A 21,830-nucleotide genomic window follows, 5' to 3' on the forward strand; every position below is an offset into this window, starting at 1 on the left:
GCATAGATATTCTCTATTCAAATGTATAAAAATCTACAATGTGTCTGATTTTGGTGGCTATGCAGCACCTATTAGCCCAATGTTGCCTACTCGAGCTATCAGCTTCACAATGGATAGGATTTTGGCTTAGAATTGCAGAGACTAAATAACCGATTAATATGTGGCTTCAATCCTACGGGTCCAGAATTTTAATTACTACCTCATAACTATGTTAAAGTGCCCATTCTTAGGGGTGATCTCGACATAGGGGCCACAAATAAAAATTCTGAATCCGTAGATCGATTAGAATTCAAATTCTAAGTAATATCCTCCTACAAACCATGCTCATACGTGTTGTGGTTGGAAAGCTATAGTCCAATCTCTCCAGAGTGCCAAATTTGGCAGGGAAAACAAGCTGATTTCGCATTTTTGGAGCAATAAATAAAATTTCTACATGGAAAACTCTCTCAGTGGATTCAATCACATCATTCCCTCAAACCCAGTGCAAAAAATATATTGAATTGGTGTTGTGGACGGTACAAAGTCCATGTCTCAAGAAATTGGCCCTGTGACGCTATGTCACGGCATGTCACTGGTCATCACACTTACCAAGGATTGTGCAACACCAATGATAATATTAATAGGTATAAAGAACCACAAACAAATCCATTTCACCAAAGTGATTGAAAACTTTCATTCTTCCAGCCCTGAGCTCTAGCTTCCCAATACCCACCACAATACTGCCATTCGCCACCAACAAGTTTGAACCACCTTGGCTGGCATTCCTCTCCTCGCCTTCTACGGTCTCGCTGCATTTCTTCAATTCGGGTTTTTTCTTCTTCTGCAAGATTCAATTGTCCATTTTCAAGCGCCCGAACGTCTGGGCGATACCTTGAGTCCGTCGGAGCTAGTATCGGTATCATTTCCTCGGTCAACTCGTTCAGAGTCATCCCAAAGGAGGTGAAACCATAATAATCTGGCGAATTCTTGGGGTAAGGATGCACTCTCCAAAGTAGATGGAAATGCGACGAATTGAGTGTATGAGACAACTGGTCATCCCATTTTCCTTCCAGACGGCTAAGGACCTCACCATCTGTGCCATAGACAGCCCCAGAGATGACATTTGATGGGCCCCAATATCCATTTTGCTGGAAGTCCAGCACACACCGTATCTTTGTTGTTGTATTTTCGATGGTCATCTTTCCAGTGTGCTCAAAATACTTTGTTCCCACCATGAGGTTGCGGATGAAAGATGAAGGTTTCGTCCTAGGGAACAGAATGATAAACCATCGAGAGAAAGTCAGCGCTACTAGTCAAACTCACCAGACATATTGATCATCCCCGATTCTGGCGCGACTCGTCCCGAGGGGAATTATCTCAAGGCTTTTGCCTGATAGAAATCAGAATGGGCAATGATCATGTTCAGCAGCAAAACTCACCCCAAAATTTAGTCTTTCCGCAGGAGGTAGATGACAAATGCCAGCCCGCGCTTTCAGCGTGATATGCTATCTCTAGCGGATTGTGTCTGACCTTCTCCGCGATGAACAGCATGCGATTATCTTCAAAGGTTTCACCCAGCATGGGATTGCTACTCGATCATTTGTAAGAACCCCGGGAGCAAGGATAGATAACACCTACAAACCCTTCCTTCCTGTTCGATGGCGGGTATGAGCGTAGCCAGAGGCGGCAAAAGCGGCCACATAACAAATTCGATGGATTGGGTCCACCGCCAACGCCGCACGATTGAGAAGGTCATAATACTCGACCTCCTCCGCAGAGCGCTGCAATAGCGTTAGTGGCTCGTTGAACGTCACGGGAAAAGCGATGTTTGCTAGGTCCTGACACATCTCGTCAGTGAAGCAGCAATATCCAGTATTGACCCTCCAACCTTGCCAACATTCTTCTTCAGAATGGCGAACAGGCTGCCTTCATCGCCAGCAGGCGGAGCTGGCAGCTCCGTTCGACGAACAATTTGAACCCCTGTCAGCGCTTTATTGCCTTCAACTGTAGTGTCCTTCACTGCGTCGTCGTTGATGTCAGTATCGATGCTGGAATTATCCAGCCTAACCGAGACACTTGAATGATTGCTGGCCAGTATCTGGCTTGGTTGGTCACCGCCATCTGGAGCGTTCTGTGGATCTATTAGGAACTCCTCTGGGCCTTCAGCACCTTCGTCTAGCGCATCGAACCACTCATGGATGCTTTCGCTGACTGTTGTAGCAATGGAGATACGATCCGATCGTCGAGCGGGTACCGCTGGATTGCGTGCACTACGCTTATCAGCGCCTTCATCCTCTTCTGCCGTGTAAGATAGTGGTGATGCGGGTGCGTGCGTCCCTTGGCTGGGGTCATACTGTGAGAGGGTATTTATCGACTTTACCAGGGCCAGGTGTTGCGACTTGAGGGTATCTACAATGGACTTGACACGCTCGAGTACTTGTGCTGCATTCGAATGCTGGATGCCCTCCGATGCATCATCAATCAATTCATGGTGGGTTGAATGATGAGCTAAGTGCGACGAAAATTAGTATGCGAGAGGAATGAATTTGAAACATACATCTCTTGAACAAAATAAACTTTGTATGTTCCTTGTGTTTGTCTCTATCGCTCTTCCTGATGGAATCCTTGGTTTGGAAAAGTGGAAGCAGGTGCAAATCTGACACGGACGCCTCGAGTTCAGAGATGGTCTAAATAGATCCACTAAGGGCGCACGATTTGCTCGCGAAATTAAAGCTCACCAGTCCCATCTCTTCTGCTACGGTCCCAGACCGATTCAAACGTAAGGTCCCTTGTCGGGAAGCCAACCGCGCAGACCCAGACTTCCTCGCTTCGACACCATTAGCAATGAACTTCCTAAAATGAAAACCGAGATGAGGTTGCTGCAGTACATTCGTAGGAGCTCTGACCTGAAAGCTTTCATCCAGATTTCAAAATCTTCTGAACTTAAACATTTAATATGAAAGGTAGCAGCATTGGAATCGATGTGAATATCTTTGCGGCCAGGCTCTGTAGAAATAGCGGCATGCTGAAGGGAAATATCGTCACGGATGGGTTGGCCAGGTTCAAACGAATAAGCAAGCCGCCCCGATTGGTAGAGGATAAAGTAACGGCGTGCAAAACCTGTCGTTTTTATTTATTCATCGATACGTCACACCATACAGCGAGATAAGACTCACCTTGCATTTTTTTTCGCCGTTTCTTGAGAACCCACCCCTCGCACACCACCATCAAATTGGAGTCAGCAGTCTCAGTCTGACAACCAGAAGAGCTGACAAAATCCTGATTTGTAGCATGGGCGGGGGTTTTCGTCGAGCGCATTTAGAAAGGACAGACTTCCCAGATCTGAGCCAGACGCGTTTGAAGGCGTCAACACCGTGACGTCAACCCGAGTGAGAAGCAGCGAAACAGCCCCAATGTCATCCAGGACTTTTTGTCTGTATTACGTAACGGATGGTAGCTAGAACTTGTAATTGGTACCATGTTATCCGCCTACTTATGTGTGGAATATTTCTCTCCATTCACGCCGACAATGATCCTCGTAGCGACAGTCGCTTTTTATCCATATGTCGTGCTCTGAAACGAAACAATGCCGAGAGAGGTTTGCTCTTGATTAGAACCACACGCTTTTTCTCATACAATCCCTAGGTCCCGATGCTCAGGGAAACCATCGCATTCATATCACCACATCAACGCCCATTTCTCAAGAAATTTCTCAACAAGTCGCTCATAATTATGATCGAGTTCGCTTTGAAGTCGACTTTTACGCTTCCGAGTTGCGATTAAGAGGAGATTCCCCCATTTTTCAACCTCACGTGCAAGGGGGTAACATATTGTGCTGGAATGGAGAAGTATTTATTCCTCTTCCCCGCTCCAACACGCAGATCATTGATTGAAAAACAGATATTTGATGGGTTGGAGGTTAGCTATCGGATTCGGTAACTGCTTTTCAACCAATGAATCCTTCACAGGTCCCGCCGCACGAGAATGACGGTGTGAAAGTATTGGACTCCCTTCACAATTTCAAAACAGGTTCTCAAGTTCGAGACTTCTTCGGCACGGTGGAGGGCCCGTAAGTGTCCCCCCTACCCGCATGGAAGCCACATTCCTGATATTTTGAATTTATAGCTATGCGTTTGTCTTTTACCAGGTAAGCATGAACGCCCTTTATTTCACCAATGCTGAAGAAGAATGGTAAGGAAGAATCAGAATGCCTATTCTTTGCTCGAGATCCCCTCGGACGCAGATCGCTACTCATTCACAGGCCCACACCTGATCAACCTTATTTGTTGCTCTCCTCGGTCTCCGCTGGTCTAAATGCAGGATATAACTTCGATGATGTTTCTACAGATTCTATCTACTGTCTTAGTCTGCGGTCCTTAGCTTCCATCCAAGATGTAAGTCCACTCCCAATCTTTTTCATTGTGGTTACAAAATGTACTGTCAAACCAGTATGACACGCGCCTCCAGCGTCTGCCACGTTCGACACCAGACCGTTTATTGCTGTATGTAAGTGTATTTACTTCTTTGACTTGTACTGGCTACCAGCTTCGTCCCTTAGGCAAGACCTGCTAAAATCAATGAAAGTTTGCCACCAGATGAACTTGCTGTAATTGAATCGGCTTCAATTCCCAGTTACCTATCGCAGGTGGTTGATGATCTAATTGATCAACTGGATCGCAGTGTGCTACTTCGCGTTCGCAACATACCCCGGATATCGTAAGGACATTATTTTCCTTTGTCGAACGCCGCGTGACCGATGTTGGGCTTAGCGGGCCAAGTAGAAGTGCAAGCGTGGCTATCTTGTTCAGCGGAGGCATCGATTCCACCGTGTTGGCATTCTTTGCGCACAAGTAAGGCGACCCAATCCACGTCCCGATAATAGTTTTAAGAACCTCAGGCACATACCACTTGACGAACCTATCGATCTTTTGAATGTTGCGTTTGAAAATCCCCGTAAACTTGGGATTACAACGCAAGGATCACTTTCCAACTCGCCAAAGCGAGCAAAGAAGGAGAAAATCAGTCAACTCAATGGATCCAACGAGCCAATGGGTACCTACCTAGTCCCCGACAGAGTCACAGGACTCGATGAACTTGAAGAGTTGCGTCGCATATGTCCTGGCCGGGTTTGGAAATTTGTGCGCTTTTCTTCTTCTAAAGAAGAAATTCTGTCTCATCATTCGCCTTTCAGGTAGAGATTAATGTTCCTTATCAGGTATCTTCATCCTCACGCTCGATGTGTTCATCAATGATTTGTTTTATTAGGAATCCCAGAGCGCGCGCGAGAGAATCGAGTCACTTATGATACCAGGTCGAACTGTCATGGATCTGGTAAGCAAGTACCAAGCGTGTAATATATTATCCTTTACCCCGTCAACTTAGAGCCTAGCCCTTGCTCTTTACTTTGCCTCCCGTGGTCAAGGCCAAATCCGAACATCACTGGGGTCTGAACCTGAGGTGTATACCAGTGTGGCACGCGTAGTTATTAGTGGGTTGGGTTCGGACGAACTTTTGGGGGGCTACGGCCGACATCGTTCCGCGTTCTACACTGGGGGGTGGGAAGCTGTCATTAAAGAGGTATTCTATTTCCTCAGAGTGCGCAATTGGAGCACTGATATATCCTTGAAGCTGCAACTGGAAATGGATCGTATCCCAACTCGGAATCTTGGGCGAGATGATCGCATTATATCATCCCACGGGAAAGAAACTCGGCATCCATTCCTATCTTTGGATGTCGTAAGATTCCTTGCTTCCCTTCCAATCCATCTTAAGATGGATCCTCGAGCAGATTTGGGTGTGGGTGACAAAATGCTTCTGCGATTGTTGGCGCAGAGAGTTGGATTGGTTGAAGCCAGCAGTCGAAAGAAGCGAGCAATGCAGTTTGGAAGTCACTCAGCAAGAATGGGGGGTGAAAAACGTGGAGATGTAGATTTAGTTTGATCTTTTGTAAGACTGTAAGGACTTGTTCAAAATGTAAGCTCGTTGTGACAGTGACGCGGTGGTGTGACGCGTCTGGTTGGCCGTGGTGTCACGTCGTTAAACATTTTACGCTCCTCTTAACATGGCTTTCGCGCAGAACGCTGGTCGGATTCTAGGTAAGAGACTTGGTATTCATTCTTTGCAGTTTGTAGCTAATGTCAGAAATTTCTAGTGCCACTCGGCATTGCTGCTGCTGTGGTTCAGGCTAGCATCTACGATGTACCTGGTGGATATCGAGCGGTTATGTTTGATCGATTCTCTGGAGTAAAGGACAAGGTGGGATTACTACGTAGCACATCGAGGTGCTTATGCTGATTTGGAACACAGGCCACAGGGGAGGGTACCCATCTTCTGGTTCCCTGGCTCCAGCGTGCCATCCTCTACGACTGTCGCATCAAGCCACGAGCGAGTACCCGTCCCATAGCTCCTCTCATTCATGTCTAAGACATTTTGCAGAATATATCGACAACAACCGGTTCGAAAGATTTGCAGATGGTTTCCATTACGCTGCGGGTCCTGTCCAGGCCTGACGTTGAGCACTTGTCCAGAATTTATCAAAGCCTCGGCATGGACTATGATGAGAGAGTCCTGCCTTCCATTGGGAATGAAGTTTTGAAAAGCATCGTTGCCCAATTTGATGCCGCGGAGCTCATTACCCAACGTGAAGTTGTGAGTAGTAGCTTTCACTGACGTTTTGAGCACTGAAATAATAGATATTTAGGTTTCTTCCCGCATCAGAGCCGATTTATTGCAACGGGCTGGAGAATTCAATATCAAGCTAGAAGATGTGTCTATAACTCATCTTACTTTTGGCAAGGTATGCGTGTCTTTAGTTCGATGTAGAAATTTCCTGATGTTATTTTTCCATAGGAATTCACGCAGGCTGTTGAAGCGAAACAAATTGCCCAGCAGGGTGAGTGTCTTCATAATCATGGTCCCGTTTGCGTACCCATGTGCGTCCAGATGCCGAACGTGCCAAGTTTATAGTTGAGAAGGTGAGGGATACTTTTTGTGTGAAGTAATGCATCACTGAATGCGGTGACAGGCTGAGCAAGAACGTCAAGCAGCTGTGATCCGAGCTGAAGGTGAAGCTGAGGCTGCTTCAACGATTTCACGTGCGCTCGAAAAGGCTGGAGAAGCATTCGTCGCGCTTCGGAAAATTGAAGCGAGCAAGGCGATTGTGCAGTCGCTTGCGAACAACCCTAACGTAACATACATTCCTAGTGGTAGCGGAGCGAATGTGCTGTTGAGTGTCCCTACGAATAAATAGAGCAGCGAAATAAATGGATAATTTGTGATATTTCAGCCGATAAACTCCCACGGCAGTCTGATCACACTTTGCTCTTGACTGCCATCTAGTCTGTCTCTCTCAGTATCTCGTCTTCCTTTTCTTCTTTCCTCTCCTCTCTCCTCTCTTTCCTCTCCTCTCTGACGGACTTGTCTATCGTATACTCTCTACTGTTTCCTCGTAAGACCCTGCAACGCATCTTGCTTTCAATCCACTTCATTCCGGTTTCACAGGTTTCATTTTCATTCATCTTTTTGAATCATGAATCCAATGGGCATGGGAGGTGTGGCAGAGGCTCCGGTTCGTTCTCTCCGCGTTTACCTCCTGTATTTGCACTGATCCGTTATCTTCATTCCCGCCCATCATTTTTTTCCCATCACCTTTAGAGGCGCGCTCATCTTTATGTTGGAAACTTGAGCCCTCGCGTGACGGAGTACATGCTTACGGAGATCTTCGCTGTTGCTGGACCTGTCCAACACGTAAAAATCATTCCTGACCGGAATTACCAACACGGCGGTCTCAACTACGGCTTCGTAGAATATATGGACATGCGTGCGGCTGAAACAGCCCTGCAGACCCTCAATGGCCGTAAAATCTTTGACACCGAAATCCGAGTCAATTGGGCTTACCAAGGTCAACAAAACAAGGAGGACACGACAGGTCATTATCATGTCTTCGTAGGGGATCTCAGCCCCGAGGTCAACGACGAGGTTTTGGCAAAGGCCTTCAGTGCTTTTGGTACCATGTCGGACGCTCGTGTCATGTGGGACATGAATTCTGGGAAGTCTCGTGGCTATGGCTTCCTTGCCTTCCGAGACAAAACAGACGCGGAGCAGGCAATCGCAACCATGAACGGCGAATGGTTGGGCTCCCGGGCAATCCGTGTCAATTGGGCAAATCAAAAAACTCAAGGAGCTCCTCCCACTACCACTGCTTCCTCTCCTAGGCCCGGTGGTGCTGTTACGACTGGTAGCGCGCCTGCACCCATCAATTTCCAAGGTGGTCCTCTCTCCTACGAGTCTGTCGTGCAACAAACACCAGCATATAACTCGACCGTATACGTTGGGAACCTTGTTCCGTACTGCACCCAGGCCGACTTAATTCCTCTATTCCAGTCTATCGGGTACTTGTCTGAAATTCGCATGCAAGCCGATCGTGGCTTCGCATTTGTCAAATTGGACACCCATGAGCACGCTGCCATGGCAATCGTACAGTTGCAAGGTCAGATGGTGCATGGAAGGCCCATCAAGTGCAGTTGGGGAAAAGACAGAGCCGATGGTGGAACAGCTCAACCTGGCGGCCCAGTCAGTCCGACCACTGCAGCGTCTCCTTACGGAAACATGGTAAGTCTCCGCAGGTTTCAACCTTTGTAAAAGCAAATTAATGGTAACCAACTCAGCCTATGTACGGTATACCGCAGCCAACTTCATATGGTCAATACGGTTTTGGGGGATACGCAGGGTTCCCTGGCCAAGCCGGAGCAACTCCTGGCACTGCGGGCCCTGGTTCCCCCGGCATGCCGCAAGCCAGCGCAGGCGCAGGCGGGTTAGGATTGGCCGCCGGATCCCAACAAGCTGGTGCGGATTTAAATGCTGCTGGAGGTCAGGGAGGTCAAGCACAATGGGGCGCAACAGATCCAAGTTATTATTCAAATTACTGGGGAGGTGGGTACCGTATCCGTCAACTATCCCGCAATCTAATGCTTTACCTTCTTTAGGTTACTACGGCCAGGCCGCAGGTCAACCGACTGGAGATGCGCAGATGCAAGGTCCTGCCTAACTTAGGAGTCTTAGCAACGTCCTCGACCTTCTCTTTTACTTTTGTCGTTGGCCGTTCTCACGCCTTGTTGCACTGTTTCCCCCTCTCTAAACCCCATCTTACACCTTCAACTATCTTGTCCTTTTTTCACCCCTTGCAAAGCCAGTTCCCGCATGTATTCATGTTAAATAATCGCAAGAATTTTCCTCTTTCCTCTTTATTTTATGTATGCCCGCTGCCAGAAGGACACTCTTCGAATCTCATTCTGATTCAGCATAAAATCCTCATGAGTTGTTTCATTGATGTCAGCAAAGGATACCAGAGAGAGCGGGGTATAAAAGTTATTGATAAAGAAAATCCTCTATAAGAGGCCGAGTTGTTCAATCACCAATCATTAACCATTCGGAGTCAGATCCAGCGTCTGCGACGTTGGTGACTGCATTCCATCCTTCACCGGAATAGTCTGACGTTCTTCGCTCCTCCCCCCCTTTCCCGACACTGATTCTGAAGTCTGTGATGTGGTGTCTGCGCTATTGCGAGGATCTGCTGCGACCTCTTCTACGGACCCCTCGCGCCAATTGAGAACAGCTTGATGTCTCGACCGCATGTTTTCGTAGAATTCATTGGCTTCGTTCATCTTGTTCGCTTCAGCTTGTTTTGCATCAAGCCATCGCTGAAGAAGTTTGGCGTTGTCCTTCGTTAGAGTTTGGTTACGTTCTTCGATCTGACCGAGTTCTAATTGCAAGGTACTGATCTCGTCGTGCAAAATCTAGAAACGAAATATCTGAACCTGCAGCAGTGAACAAATAATGACGCCCCACCTGGACAGTCCTGTCTTTCTCTGCCATCAGTTCGGCATGTTGGTCTACTTTGCGTTTGAGAGACGCAATCTCGTCTTTGGTTTTCCGGTAGTTTTCCGAATCGATCCTGGCAAGTTCTTCCTTTTCGCGAAGGGTTTCATTCATAGAGAGTAGACGTTGGGCATTTTGCCCCTGTGTCTTGTACACAGTAGCCAGCTCATCGCGTAGAGATGATATCTGTGATTCCAGAGATGCCATATATGCCGCGCGTACTGGGTTGCTGTCCAAATCGATGAGGCACAGAGAATTGACGAGGGCCGGGGCACTAACTCTTCACTCGCCCCTGGTACAAAAACTGTAGAACTACTTGGATTCCCCTTCACGGAGCCCACGGCGCGTAGTAAAGATGCATTCCTCTCCTTTAAAAGTTTTGTCTGCTGGGCAAGCCTGCGGTCTTTTAGAAATGAGCACAGTGGCGAGAAGAATACAGAAACGGTACTTACATTGCTCAATAATTGACGCGAATGCTGATTCTCTTGCATTCCTCTCAGCTAAACGTAGGCGTAAGGTTTCTTGCCATGAGGGTTCTGCCATCTCTAGGGCGGGAGGATAGAGAGTCTGCGGAGTTTGAACCACTCCAAGCTTGTGCCATTTACAGCCTTATATTGTCCTTCCCTCGCCATCCTTCGCAACTATCATGGGCCGTGTCTTGCTCAAAGTACGTCCCTCCACCGTTCTTCTGTTTGACTTCTCACACATGTGCAATAGGTTATCATCCTTGGCGACAGCGGGTTCGTCATTATTCCTTGACTACACTGCGTGTCGCTCATATCTGCCAGGGTTGGAAAGACGTCGCTTATGAACCAGTATGTCAACAAACGCTTCAGTAATCAGTACAAGGCAACCATTGGTGCAGATTTGTGCGTTTACTTTCGCCTGGATTGAATTAGCTGGTAATTTCGACCACAGCTTGACGAAAGAGGTTATGGTGGACGACAGGCTCGTTACAATGCAGGCAAGCAGCCCTCCTCATCACAACTTCCATTATCACTCACTTCCTGCAGCTTTGGGACACCGCGGGGCAGGAACGTTTCCAGTCTCTAGGCGTCGCGTTCTATCGAGGGGCAGATTGCTGTGTCCTTGTATATGATGTCAATAGTGCCAAATCCTTTGAGACACTTGACAGCTGGCGGGATGAATTTCTTATCCAAGCCAGCCCACACGACCCAGAGAATTTTCCATTTGTGGTGCTTGGGAATAAGATTGACGTTGAAGAGGGGAAGCGACAGGTAAGCTAATTATCTTCAACCTCGGTCTGGTCTTTCAGACGCCGTCAACAGGTGACACAGAAGCGAGCGATGACGTGGTGTCAGTCGAAGGGAAACATACCCTACTTTGAGACGTCGGCGAAGGAGGCCATCAACGTAGAGCAAGCTTTCCAAACTGTGGCCAAGAATGCGCTGCAGCAAGAGGCGGAGGAACAACTGTTAGTGGTCGTGCTTCCTTACTCATTGTTCCCACTGAATATTCGATAGATACGTGGATTACCCTGATCCCATACAGCTGGATTCTGAGAGCTCGCAAAGCTATGGTTGCAATTGCTGATCTATCAACTACGCTTCTGGCGTCACTGAGGCCCTCGTCTTTCATCAGCGTATCATGTTTACCCTACCTCCCTCCTGTTCATACATTCTATTTTACTTACATTCCGGTCACTTTTTTTTTTTGGCTTATACACCTAATCATTCCAAGTCTTTATCACTTAACGTCGTCATTCTTGTAAAGGAACGATTCCCTTAAGCGCTTGAGTCTTGGCGTAGTAGGTCGTGTGAAATTTGCGTACGATAAACTGTCATTTATCACTTGAACTATTTTCTACCTTCCACTCTCCAGTGCACAAATAATGGGTAAAGGCAGCAAGTCCAAAAAAATCGTAGAAGAGTCTGAGTCTGAGGTTTATCACGTCGGTATGCAGCCACCCAGCCCTGCCTTGGATCCTACCTCATACGTCTTAGAGGTCATTACAAAGGCCCGTGTTGTTGTTGACAGCGCAGACGAAAGTAGCGACCAGGAAGGCGACCGATCATCCAGCAGAAGGAAGAAGAGGAAAAGGAAGAAAGAGAAAGAGAAAGAGAAAGAGAAGAAAAGTGAAGCGAGATGGGTCTCTCTGTCGTTATTCAAATCTGTCACCAAAACTCACATGAACATTTAGGAATACTACGTCAAGGTAGAACATTCGATTGACCTCTTTTATACTCCTTCATTTTGACCTCGATACTAGTGGGCCGGGTACGATTCGGAAGCCAACAGGTAATTTCCTTGGAACTTTTGGCTAAAGGGCGAAACTAATGGCTTTTTGGAGCTGGGAACCTCAAGAAAATCTTGAAACTTGCGTCAGACTTTTGGGCAGTTTTTGGGAACATGTCGGTATGGATAACCAAGACTATCCAGTGGGATACGAGGCGGTCGCGAAGGACCACTGGATCAGTTGAGTATTGCGTTCAACCTTTATGGTCCTTTTATCGTTACGAGATTTCACTTAGAGAAGGAGAAAGATCACTTTGCTGCCGAGTTTCGAAGTGCACAAGAGAAAATTAGGAGGGAGAAGGAGGCCCGAGACAGTACGAAAAAGGTTAATCCTCAGGCCTTGCCATTACTTCAAAACCTCTCAATATATTGCTTTACAGTCCAAGAAGTCCAAACGAGAATCAAAGGAAACTTGGAATTCTGTTGTTTCTTCGTCTAAGTCCGAGGTTGGCACAAAAAAAGACGTAAGGGAGGTGAAATATCACTTGAATAACCTAACGCACCACTTAGAAACATAAGCCTCATCAGCCGAGCACGGACTCGGAGGACGACATACCATTGTCAGCCATTTCCAAAAAAAGGAAGCGACATGCCATAGTTCACAGTGACGATGTCGAGGTAAGGTTCGCTCCAGTACTGAGCACCGTATTGACAGTTAAGAATCTCCAGGACTCCATGTTGAAAGATGGAGAGTACACACCAGCCCGGAAATTGTTTAAATTGAATGACTCCAGTCGCATCCCAGTCACTGAGAAGGTGCGTACTGCCAACATTTACCGATGCAGCATCCAATTACGCTTTCAGGACAAAAAGGGTGTGGACGGTCATGCTGCACCAGCTTCACCAACGTCACTTTTTTCGGAACCCTCTTCTCCCGAGGAACCATTAATTTCCGCACAACCTCGGCCCCTCCCTATTTCCTCAGCGCCAGCTCTTCCTGTCAAAAAGTTTTCAAGTAGCGGCACCTCTATAACGATCCCACGTCGTCCCTCTCACACACTCACAAAAATGACTAGTTCAGCACTAGATGTGGCTTCATCTGGAAGTGGACTTTCAACCAAGCAACGCCTTGCCCAAGGAGCACTGGAACCAAAACGGCCGAATGCACCATATCTCTCCAAACCTAAAGCAAATGCTCCCTTGCCCAGTAAGACTGTGTCGGCCACCGTGATGAAGTCTCTCAGTTTCAAGAAAAAACCTGCGCTTTTAAGCGTCAACACGACTCCAACACTCAGCCACGACGACATTCATCATGCCCCTAGCCCAACGCTGCATCAGATCCAAGAACCAACCCTGGCTTCCCTGAATGCTTCCCCGTATTCCCCCCTTTTGGATGACACTCCAGTCGCTGGCCCCTCTCAGGTCAACAATGCACATGAATGGGCGCCATCTTTCAATGATCCTTTTGCTGATGATAGCATAGACCACTCACAGTATCTATCTTCTGAATTACCATCACTTCTTATTGACAAAATGGGCTCAACAGGACATCCGTTTTCCCCCCAACCCCGACAGATCCGCTCATGGTTATGGCCAACAATTTTCTGGAAGGAATCATGCCACCCCAGTATGCCAAACTTTTTTCTAAGTTTGCGGCGCATTAACGTTGTTATTGCAGAATTATCGCTCCCTTACGGTTAGTTAGTCTTCAAACTTCATGTCTTGGAAAGATCTCACGTCAACTAAAGGCCCACTGCCGACACCAGAGTTGAACCTGTTCCTCCACCTTCTCTATATCGTAAGCCTGCGTTGCCTGCCCGGTAGGTTTCCGGAATGAAGTGACAACAACCCACATCTCATTGAGCTCAGAATTCCCAAAAAATGGCGATGGTCGGGGACGCTTTCGATGGGTTCGGGAAAGGGGTTATCTGTAACCCTGCAAGACGCCATGGAATCCAAACAAGATTCAATGCGTTTTTCGGTCGCTTTGGCAGCTAACCAGACTCTTCTAGTTCCCAGTCTTCACGACGCCGATGATCTGAAATACATTTTGTACGCATGCCAGCTTCCCTCATCGCTCGCGCGGCTCGGACCACAGGGAGAGGAAGATGCTGGCCCTTTAAGAACGATCGCTCAATTCATGAGTAAAAGTCACAAGGTAAATAATAAGCATTCACAGCTTCCTACCTGGTGACACACTTAACAGGTTGCTCTATCGCCGATATATCTCGACGAGCAACTGATCGGTCACATTCTTCTTTTCCCCCCGACGATAGATCATTTGGTCAAACATCTCAAAGTCCCACCGGACCTCCGGCAGTCAGGTAGTTTAGTTGCTGCACTCATTTCTTGGTCTCTTCGTCCAGCCCAGCTTTCGTGTCGAGTAGACAGACCGTGCAGCATATTCCTGGCACGGAATGCGAAAATGCCTCCTAGGGCAGAAAAGTCTACATGGAACCGTTCACTTCGTTCCATGGTGTCTTATCATCATGCCCTTCGCGTTCTGTCCTTCCCGCACCTGCTTCATGAATTTCTCACTTCTGGATCCAGTGATCGAGGATACTACGCATGGCTTGGACGGAGTGATACCCGCCATTCAAAAAAGCAGGGACTGGAGACAGCATTTCTCCACAACATCATGGCACAAACGGGTGCCAAATATGTCGGCTCCAATGGCACCCCACGGGTGGTTTTTGTTCATGTTGGTGCTCTTAATACCCTCTACAAACTCCCGAAATTTCCGGAATGGAGGGCAAGAACGGCCATACACTTTTATACATATGGTACTCATGAACGTGTTCCCTGCACTGTCTGGGGAATACGCGAAATTTATCCATGTGGTATGACATAATCTTAAACTAGTAGATATAATCTCACTTCATTTCAGGGGGAGTTGTTACCTTTACTCCAAGTGCCCTGTCCATGGATCCTCCCTCCGTCATTCGCACAATTAAACAGATCAGCAAGCACCCACTTTGGACTTGCTACGTCATGCCATCTGTTCTTGGAATGCTGGCGAGATCGGCATGTCTGGCTGAAGACCCAGTCGCTGCCCTTAACCAGTTAGTTCCCTTAAGAAGAGCTGTGAGCGTTACGAAACCACTGATGTCAACAACAGGGCCAAATTTCCATACAAGTATATTTTGGACGCAATCGAGGTGGGGGAGCTTGCATTGCTGCATGCACCTCCTTGTAGTCGAAACCACCCCCAATCTGCATCTCAGGACTGGCTCTGGAGCCATTTAACCTTTAGCTCCTTGTCTGGTCGTAAGGCCCTCGAGATCAGTTTGAACACCTTCACTTCCAAGTTTTCAAACGTTCCTGAAAGTGATCTACGTTCAAAAATGGATGAAGAGATCGCCCAAGACTTGTCAATTATGCAGCTGCAACCAGCTATCATGCGGGATTATCGCCGTTTTGTGATCTTGAAATACGAAAGCCAAAGTGTCAAGATAAGCCCGCAAGGAGTACGTGTTTCGTAATAAAGTGGCCAATGCTCATATTTATTTCTCCAGCTCGAGTGGATATCTTTGTCCAATTTCGATTTCAAGGACGATTTCCTCACAACAAGGCCGTAATTATGTGACGGTCCAGTCATTGATATCTCAATCGAGAACAGGGGAAGGGCCTGGATAGCTCGTGTGAATTTGGAATCATGCTCGACACGTGACGTTAGTGGGGGAAACCCCACTTCTTTCAGAATACCTTCAGCGATCCTCGAGTAAAACTTAGTTATAACAAAGCATTATTGCCCTAACGCAGCACAATTGTCATAGCCAAACATGACTGCCTCCGTCGTTTCGTAAAAAAAAATCTCAACATTTCGTGTATCACTAAGCAACATTCAAAGTTTGAACGGCGTTCGGGGGTATGCAACATTGGCTGCAGCAGCATCGTCCACAAACCAATACAGCTGGCCGGGGTACACGGGTTTTACTCTTGCCGAGGGAAGTCCTTCCTCAGGGACATCCAAAACTGACCTAAGGGTCGTCGCCTTTTCTTTCCCAGCCGCAACGAACACGATCCTCGCGGCGTGATTGATCACTGGGTATGTGAAAGTGATGCGCTTCGGCGGCGGCTTGGGGGAGTCATTTACGTATGCAACCCAACGGTCCTCCTCCAGAAGGAGCTCATGACCTGGAAAGAGAGATGCGGTGTGGCCATCCGGACCCATGCCCAAGAGAATGACGTCGAAGACAGGGAAACGGGCAGAGTCTTTCTGAGCGAATTCTCGAATGAGATCTTTCTCATACGCATCAGAGAGTTCTTCCAGGTCATCGAGCAGAGACGTGTCAATGTGGTGGATGTTTCCCTCTGGGATAGAGACCTTGGAGAATAAATGCTCCATGCATGCCCGATGGTTGGAGTCTGGGTGATCAAGGGATACGACACGTTCGTCGACGTAAAAGACCTGCCTAAAGAGCATTCAGAAAGAGCAGAGGTTAAGGCTGACGTCAAACAGACCATTTATTCCATTTAACTGCTGGGTTGCCAATGAGGCCCCTCAGCATCTTTGGAAGCGACCCGCCAGAGAGGGCGATTGTGAAGCGGCCCTTTTTGTCGATAGAGTCTTTCTGGGCTTTGACAAGAAAAGCAGAAAGAGAGACAACGAGGGCGTCCGCGTCTGGGAAAGAAACGAGAATGGGTGCGTTTGGAGGTTGGTGGACGGTGGCCATTTTGGTAGCGGTTAAATTATGCAGAAGCAGCAGTTAAGATTTAGATTAGATGTTGGGATAAGAATATGATGTCATGATATTACATAACTAATCAATAAATATGCCACTCGTTACTAGTTAGGTACTCTTTAGGAGCCCCTGATCGCTGTAAGAGTGCAAAGTCAGTACTTTGCAGTTATTGCGCGAAAAATTCGCACTATTGTCGCCTGGCAACATCCATTTGTCTACCACGTTCCATCTGTCAGTCCCTTCCACCGTAGTGCTTGGAATCAGGGCCAGTGGTGTCGGTAGCACAATCTGAATTTGGCCGTGACGGCTGTGAGGCATTCCTTGAACAGAATGTCGACTAGTCCGTGACACAAACGTATTGTGAGAAGACGACATGGATAAAGGACGCGGACGCCGAAAGGGTGGAGGCGTAGCTGTCAAATTTCCAGCTTGGAGACTCAGGGTATGACCCGAGAGCTCCGCTTTGGTAGAGCCGAGTGACGAGGATGAATCGAGGGAATAATGTAATGTAGGAATGGGGAGGGGTCGTTCGGAATTTACTATCAAGCCTGGCCATTCATACGTATCGCTTGTCGGCGAGGATGGTGATGAAGGGTTAATATTTCCCAAGTGTTGCTCGCCAATCAGAGATACCTTGCTTCCACTTGGTGAAGGAGTGTAAGAAGGGTGATATGCGGACAACCGCGTTGATCCTAACGTCCGTGTACGGCCATCTGCCTGCGCGAGCTGCTCGCGATGATGTGACAAGGGTTGAACAGGGGGCAGAGGATTCGAATTTGCTGAGCGACGAAGTTTGCGGATGGTGCGGACGAGAAAAAAAGCAAGGATTGTACCGCCTACGGAAGCACAAACGGCGACAATAATGATATTTTCTTGAGACAAGCCCGCAAGATGGTGGTCGGAGGCGCGGGGGTGGTGGTTACGAAAGGAAATCTTCATAATAAGGAATGTGAGGATCAAGTGAACGTTGTAGTAGTGGCCAAAGCCAGCCTCAACCGAAGCAGACGATGCCAACCACAAAAGAGACGAAGGCCAAAGCTGAGCGGACTCTTAGTTTAGCGGTAGGTATGATGTACCTTTTAGAGGGTCATGAATCAAATAATTTCCGACATCACGTGTGCTGAGCACAACCCGAGCTCATCGAGAGCAACGATGAGCTCCTTCACTCGCCATCGACCCGCTCAGTCGTCAATTGCTTCAGTAGGGCCAAATAAACTCACGCAACAATCTCTTGCAAAGCGCCTTCTATTCCATTCTCACCCCACAGACGAGCTTCCACCTCTTTTTATCTCAGAGACCCTCCCACCAGAACTTACAGCGGAAGTCTACGACTTTATAGCCCTTGCCCTACGCGCCTATATCAACCCATGGTGGACGAAAATTACCCGATATGATAAAGAGTTCCTTCCTCAAGTTACCCACATCCTCGTCATCGTTATTCGCGCTCTCGAACTTCGGATACAGCGCCTGGATTTTCCGGCACTCGTTTTTCATGACATTCCCACTATTCTATCCCAACACTACGCTGACTACCGCAATGCTCTCTCAAAGCTTTCAACCTCTTATGCATCCGGTGGTGCTGCTTCTTTACCGCAGCTCTTTTCTCAGATGCAACCTCACACAGCCATATTACCGGACGGCAAGATCGATCCAGAATATTTCCGTCAAGTTTTCGATTATATCCTGAGGGTATGTCTACCACTAGAAGATCACGAAGCGGAAGCGGAGCGTATTATTGTTCGTGAAGTCATTATCAAAGTTCTTCTAGATGATGTCCTGCCCAAAGTAACACAGCCATGGTTTATCCAGAAAACTATTCTGGATTTGCTTGGGCCCTCTGCAGAGGAGGAGTACATGGTAAGTTGTTGCAACCCTTCTATCCCTCCCATTTCGATAGACTTTGTTTCGACAGGGACCATTATCAGCGCCACCATCCTCGTTCTCCTTCCACAATCTGCTTATTATTATCCTTTCTGTATTGCAATCGTTCTCAGGCGCATGCATTGCCCTAATTCATGCCTACAAACAAGCAATTATTACCATTAAGCTTGTTCAGCATTCGCCTCCTTATAGATCGTCGACGCTGCCGCCACAAACCGGACACACAGTACCACCATCTACCTCTCCCGTTGCCGACCAATCACACAAATTTGTACCTCCGCCGTCCATCTCTCCTACAGCGTCAACATCCTCTTCAACGTCCTCCTACCGACCTCAGCAGTCGGCGTCAATTTCCGCAGAGTCTCTAACTATTACGCAAGTCGGCGGTAATTACGCTGCTCCTGGCCTAGCTATGGTCTCAGAGGGCTTTTCTACGCGAGATCGATTTTCTTCCAACATTTTTCACATGATGCTTACCATGCTTTCAATATCCATAACCTCTTTCCTGGACAAACTACTACCATATCTTCTCCTGAATACCCTTTCTCCTGCATTTATTCTGAACATCACGCGATTATCCAAACGGACCCTCTTTCCCAACGGATACCCTGGTCCTCAACCTCAAGAACCGACCCTCGAGGAGCAAGCTGAAATACGCGCGAAGCTTGTCGCGTGGAGAGGAAAGGGTGTTCTGTGTACGTTGTGATACTTTTGACTCTGTTAAAAGTTATGATAACTTTTTTTACTAGCATATTTCCTTCCCCTTATTCTTGGCCCCCGTCCATCAGATACTCTTGGGGCAGTAGTGGACCCACTTTCAAGTGCCCAATGTAACACGCACCTGTTAGTCCTCATATTGGACACGGTTCTTATGGGATTATTTCCAGAGTTGGCCGATGGCCTGGGCAAATCCGAGTAACCGGAGTTCAGACATTATGACCGACTTCAGCCTGTCGATAATTAGTTGTAACTCAATCAAGGATTTGTTATGTGTAGCATGTATTCGATGGCGTGCATCGTAAATAATAAGGTCATGGAGAGGAATGCACAAGGCAGTCTCCGGTCGTACTAAGTAGTTGGTCATCGACTTGGAAAAGACGTCGCCTAGCCGCCCTGAACACTCTTAGTGCTAAGTGCGTAGAGCCGCAAAGCCAAGCATGTCCTATTCATAGCAACCACTGAACAGATCAACTATTGTCGCAAACATCTTGAAACTGGGTTCAAGTACGAGATACGAGAAGGTCGGCCACCCCGTTCTAATTTGACTTCTCGGAGGTTGTCAACGTGACATCAGGTTGGCCGTAATAATATCGTTTTCGCCCAACACCTAAAAACCAGCAGATTCTATACGAGATCAAACACTCAGAATCTCGTGAGAGGCAAGTAGATGTAAAACTCACCTGGTCACATGCAGAATAGCACAAAAGCTCACATTCCCGTGAGTTGTTGTGTTCCAATTGCGAGGTGTATATTTCACCTCTTCAGGCAACAAGATAAAAGTGGTCCCCGCACTGAAACCGTCATCAAGAACTATGCTATCCCTTGAGAGATCACTCACTGGACGATCTGTGTACAATTAGAACCAACCATTTCAAAAAACGTGGGGACTCACGTCTATAATCGCGAGCGCAATCATAAGGCCGCCCACAATCCTCTCCTGCGCTACAAGATTATTGCGCAAGGCGTCTCGAGCGGCACGATACCCGAGTGATGTCAGAAGAAATAGAAGAAGGTAGCCTATAACGAATCAAATTCGGATTCTGCTTCCATTAGGGACGTCACGGAGTATGGGCGTACTGATTGATAATTGCCAAATGGCCATTGCGGCACGGGGATCCATATTTTCAGGTGGAGGGCCAGTAGGAGGAATGACCTCGTTGTAGAAAGCACTCGGTCCGGATATCAAGGTCATAATGATGGGTCCGATGGCAGAGACTGGTGGAAAGTGGTAAGTTGGGTCTATGCTGAAACAAAGATAATCTCACTCGGCTCGAGATGCAGAAACAAGAAGTTGTAAAAACCCGGAAGAGCTGGAAAGTCGGACATTTCTAATCGGTAATGGGAACCAGACGGATTCTTGGACGTTGAACACCAAGGCTTTATAGAAAAGCAAAGACGCTCATCACGAACCACCTGATCAGGGACACTTGGCGTGGATCAAAAGCTGAGCCGAAGCACCCTGGAAGCACCTGTCAAAAGCAGCACGGTGATATAATAATAAAGATGGGAACGAGGACGAAGGACCTACAAAGGATCTCAACTAGCCGTCTACATTGGCAATGGTTCAGGCACAAGGTGAAGACAAAAAGAAAGTGCTAGGCTGTGCTAGGTAGCAAGTACACAGATTAGTCAATTCTCAGATCTCGGTCCTTGCATTCCACTTAGATTACTTTGGTGTCCCTGGTTCGACTTTGACCGTAATAGTATCGTTTCCGGCCAACCCCCATGAACCATGTCAATCTATAGCACGGCGGAGTAAGATAAATGGCCACACACGTAAAATCGCACACACCTGACGGCAAATAAGATGATAACCACGGTTATATTACCATGAGTCATGCTGTTCCAATCGGCGGGTGAATACTTCAGGTCAGAAGGCAGCCCCATAAACGAAGCGAAAATGCTGAGGGAGCCGCTTAGGGGCGTCCTCTATTTTTATAACAGCAAGAATTGAACGTACTGGGTTAGCTGTCAAGACATATCAGTTTGTGAGTGGGGAGGAGAAGTGGGACAAACGGACGTCAGCGATGCCAAGGGCTAAGAAACTCGCGCCGAGGATGCGCTCCTGGGCAACTGGATTGTTAGGAAGCGCGTCTCTGACTGCGCGAAAGACGAGAGACGAAATGAGACCGAGTAGAAAATAACCTGTAAGAGAAGCATAAGGATAGGCAGAATGATCAGAGTGAAGCCGACATGCAGTTTGTTAACTGCCATACGGCCATCAGGGTACGTGGCTCCAAGGAAGCGGAAGGAGGAGGTGCGGAGGAAGGTATGAGTTGATGAAGGAACCAGGCAGGACCTGGGGAAACCCAGACCATTAGGACTGGGGCCAATGTGGATACTGGGCAGGAATGGGATGAGCTTGAGCACGACAGCGATGAACAAAACTCACAGGGTTCAAGATACAAGAAAAGGAGGCGGTAGAAGCCTGGGAGGGCAGGAAAATCGTTAGCCATGGTCAACGTTGACTTGTGTTCAGTGACAACTATTGAA

At 47.7% G+C, this 21,830-nt stretch overlaps 12 protein-coding genes across 12 annotated transcripts; 7 read left to right on the forward strand and 5 right to left on the reverse strand.

The window, feature by feature from the left end:
• Positions 1–3,474: 3,474 nt before the first annotated feature.
• LACBIDRAFT_300857 (uncharacterized protein) lies at positions 3,475–5,919 on the forward strand (the record flags this gene model as incomplete). Its single annotated transcript, XM_001873248.1, has 14 exons — positions 3,475–3,577; positions 3,625–3,827; positions 3,880–3,897; positions 3,948–4,048; positions 4,105–4,126; positions 4,176–4,373; positions 4,429–4,485; positions 4,538–4,695; positions 4,749–4,829; positions 4,877–5,117; positions 5,171–5,194; positions 5,245–5,310; positions 5,362–5,556; positions 5,608–5,919. The coding sequence occupies 14 exons, from the start codon at positions 3,475–3,477 to the stop codon at positions 5,917–5,919; spliced, it is 1,779 nt and encodes a 592-aa protein (XP_001873283.1).
• Positions 5,920–6,040: 121 nt separating this feature from the next.
• LACBIDRAFT_300858 (uncharacterized protein) lies at positions 6,041–7,228 on the forward strand (the record flags this gene model as incomplete). Its single annotated transcript, XM_001873249.1, has 8 exons — positions 6,041–6,074; positions 6,131–6,234; positions 6,286–6,363; positions 6,415–6,627; positions 6,680–6,775; positions 6,829–6,871; positions 6,922–6,953; positions 7,004–7,228. The coding sequence occupies 8 exons, from the start codon at positions 6,041–6,043 to the stop codon at positions 7,226–7,228; spliced, it is 825 nt and encodes a 274-aa protein (XP_001873284.1).
• Positions 7,229–7,522: 294 nt separating this feature from the next.
• LACBIDRAFT_243767 (uncharacterized protein) lies at positions 7,523–8,963 on the forward strand (the record flags this gene model as incomplete). Its single annotated transcript, XM_001873250.1, has 4 exons — positions 7,523–7,546; positions 7,633–8,550; positions 8,595–8,603; positions 8,646–8,963. The coding sequence occupies 4 exons, from the start codon at positions 7,523–7,525 to the stop codon at positions 8,961–8,963; spliced, it is 1,269 nt and encodes a 422-aa protein (XP_001873285.1).
• A 435-nt stretch (positions 8,964–9,398) lies between these two features.
• Positions 9,399–10,062, reverse strand: LACBIDRAFT_320648 (uncharacterized protein; the record flags this gene model as incomplete). Its single annotated transcript, XM_001873855.1, has 2 exons — positions 9,399–9,773; positions 9,826–10,062. 2 exons carry the CDS (start codon positions 10,060–10,062, stop codon positions 9,399–9,401), a joined length of 612 nt encoding a protein of 203 aa, XP_001873890.1.
• A 399-nt stretch (positions 10,063–10,461) lies between these two features.
• LACBIDRAFT_300861 (uncharacterized protein) lies at positions 10,462–11,612 on the forward strand. The gene is made up of 7 exons (XM_001873251.1): positions 10,462–10,522; positions 10,573–10,595; positions 10,644–10,724; positions 10,774–10,819; positions 10,869–11,093; positions 11,145–11,290; positions 11,340–11,612. Exons 1-7 carry the CDS (start codon positions 10,502–10,504, stop codon positions 11,407–11,409), a joined length of 612 nt encoding a protein of 203 aa, XP_001873286.1. The 5' UTR covers positions 10,462–10,501; the 3' UTR covers positions 11,410–11,612.
• Positions 11,613–11,707: 95 nt separating this feature from the next.
• Positions 11,708–12,296, forward strand: LACBIDRAFT_300862 (uncharacterized protein; the record flags this gene model as incomplete). The annotated part of the gene is made up of 4 exons (XM_001873252.1): positions 11,708–11,965; positions 12,017–12,031; positions 12,086–12,114; positions 12,167–12,296. 4 exons carry the CDS (start codon positions 11,708–11,710, stop codon positions 12,294–12,296), a joined length of 432 nt encoding a protein of 143 aa, XP_001873287.1.
• A 490-nt stretch (positions 12,297–12,786) lies between these two features.
• Positions 12,787–15,629, forward strand: LACBIDRAFT_300863 (uncharacterized protein; the record flags this gene model as incomplete). Its single annotated transcript, XM_001873253.1, has 10 exons — positions 12,787–12,867; positions 12,916–13,544; positions 13,598–13,678; positions 13,730–13,747; positions 13,800–13,871; positions 13,921–14,209; positions 14,258–14,891; positions 14,939–15,113; positions 15,170–15,518; positions 15,567–15,629. The coding sequence occupies 10 exons, from the start codon at positions 12,787–12,789 to the stop codon at positions 15,627–15,629; spliced, it is 2,391 nt and encodes a 796-aa protein (XP_001873288.1).
• A 176-nt stretch (positions 15,630–15,805) lies between these two features.
• Positions 15,806–16,727, reverse strand: LACBIDRAFT_291579 (6-phosphogluconolactonase; the record flags this gene model as incomplete). Its single annotated transcript, XM_001873856.1, has 2 exons — positions 15,806–16,466; positions 16,516–16,727. 2 exons carry the CDS (start codon positions 16,725–16,727, stop codon positions 15,896–15,898), a joined length of 783 nt encoding a protein of 260 aa, XP_001873891.1. The 3' UTR covers positions 15,806–15,895.
• Positions 16,728–16,855: 128 nt separating this feature from the next.
• Positions 16,856–17,675, reverse strand: LACBIDRAFT_300865 (uncharacterized protein; the record flags this gene model as incomplete). The annotated part of the gene is made up of 2 exons (XM_001873857.1): positions 16,856–16,872; positions 16,925–17,675. The coding sequence occupies 2 exons, from the start codon at positions 17,673–17,675 to the stop codon at positions 16,856–16,858; spliced, it is 768 nt and encodes a 255-aa protein (XP_001873892.1).
• Positions 17,676–17,743: 68 nt separating this feature from the next.
• LACBIDRAFT_320654 (uncharacterized protein) lies at positions 17,744–19,536 on the forward strand (the record flags this gene model as incomplete). Its single annotated transcript, XM_001873254.1, has 5 exons — positions 17,744–17,797; positions 17,820–18,425; positions 18,531–18,593; positions 18,649–19,312; positions 19,367–19,536. 5 exons carry the CDS (start codon positions 17,744–17,746, stop codon positions 19,534–19,536), a joined length of 1,557 nt encoding a protein of 518 aa, XP_001873289.1.
• A 337-nt stretch (positions 19,537–19,873) lies between these two features.
• On the reverse strand, positions 19,874–20,663 carry LACBIDRAFT_300867 (uncharacterized protein; the record flags this gene model as incomplete). Its single annotated transcript, XM_001873858.1, has 6 exons — positions 19,874–19,961; positions 20,018–20,128; positions 20,176–20,183; positions 20,230–20,354; positions 20,415–20,552; positions 20,603–20,663. The coding sequence occupies 6 exons, from the start codon at positions 20,661–20,663 to the stop codon at positions 19,874–19,876; spliced, it is 531 nt and encodes a 176-aa protein (XP_001873893.1).
• Positions 20,664–20,998: 335 nt separating this feature from the next.
• On the reverse strand, positions 20,999–21,793 carry LACBIDRAFT_300868 (uncharacterized protein; the record flags this gene model as incomplete). The annotated part of the gene is made up of 6 exons (XM_001873859.1): positions 20,999–21,077; positions 21,130–21,240; positions 21,298–21,305; positions 21,358–21,482; positions 21,535–21,678; positions 21,730–21,793. The coding sequence occupies 6 exons, from the start codon at positions 21,791–21,793 to the stop codon at positions 20,999–21,001; spliced, it is 531 nt and encodes a 176-aa protein (XP_001873894.1).
• Positions 21,794–21,830: the final 37 nt, after the last annotated feature.

The sequence above is a fragment of the Laccaria bicolor genome, genomic scaffold (assembly GCF_000143565.1).
Source record: "Laccaria bicolor S238N-H82 LACBIscaffold_1 genomic scaffold, whole genome shotgun sequence".
Lineage (NCBI taxonomy): Eukaryota > Fungi > Basidiomycota > Agaricomycetes > Agaricales > Hydnangiaceae > Laccaria > Laccaria bicolor.

Excerpts from the sequence above, each read along its gene's own strand:
- LACBIDRAFT_300861 (XM_001873251.1), top strand. The coding sequence starts at position 10,502 with ATGGGCCGTGTCTTGCTCAAA. Across the intron at positions 10,596-10,643 it reads ATCATCCTTGGCGACAGCGG|GGTTGGAAAGACGTCGCTTA; the intron begins GTTCGTCATTAT and ends CATATCTGCCAG. Across the intron at positions 10,725-10,773 it reads GCAACCATTGGTGCAGATTT|CTTGACGAAAGAGGTTATGG; the intron begins GTGCGTTTACTT and ends TTTCGACCACAG.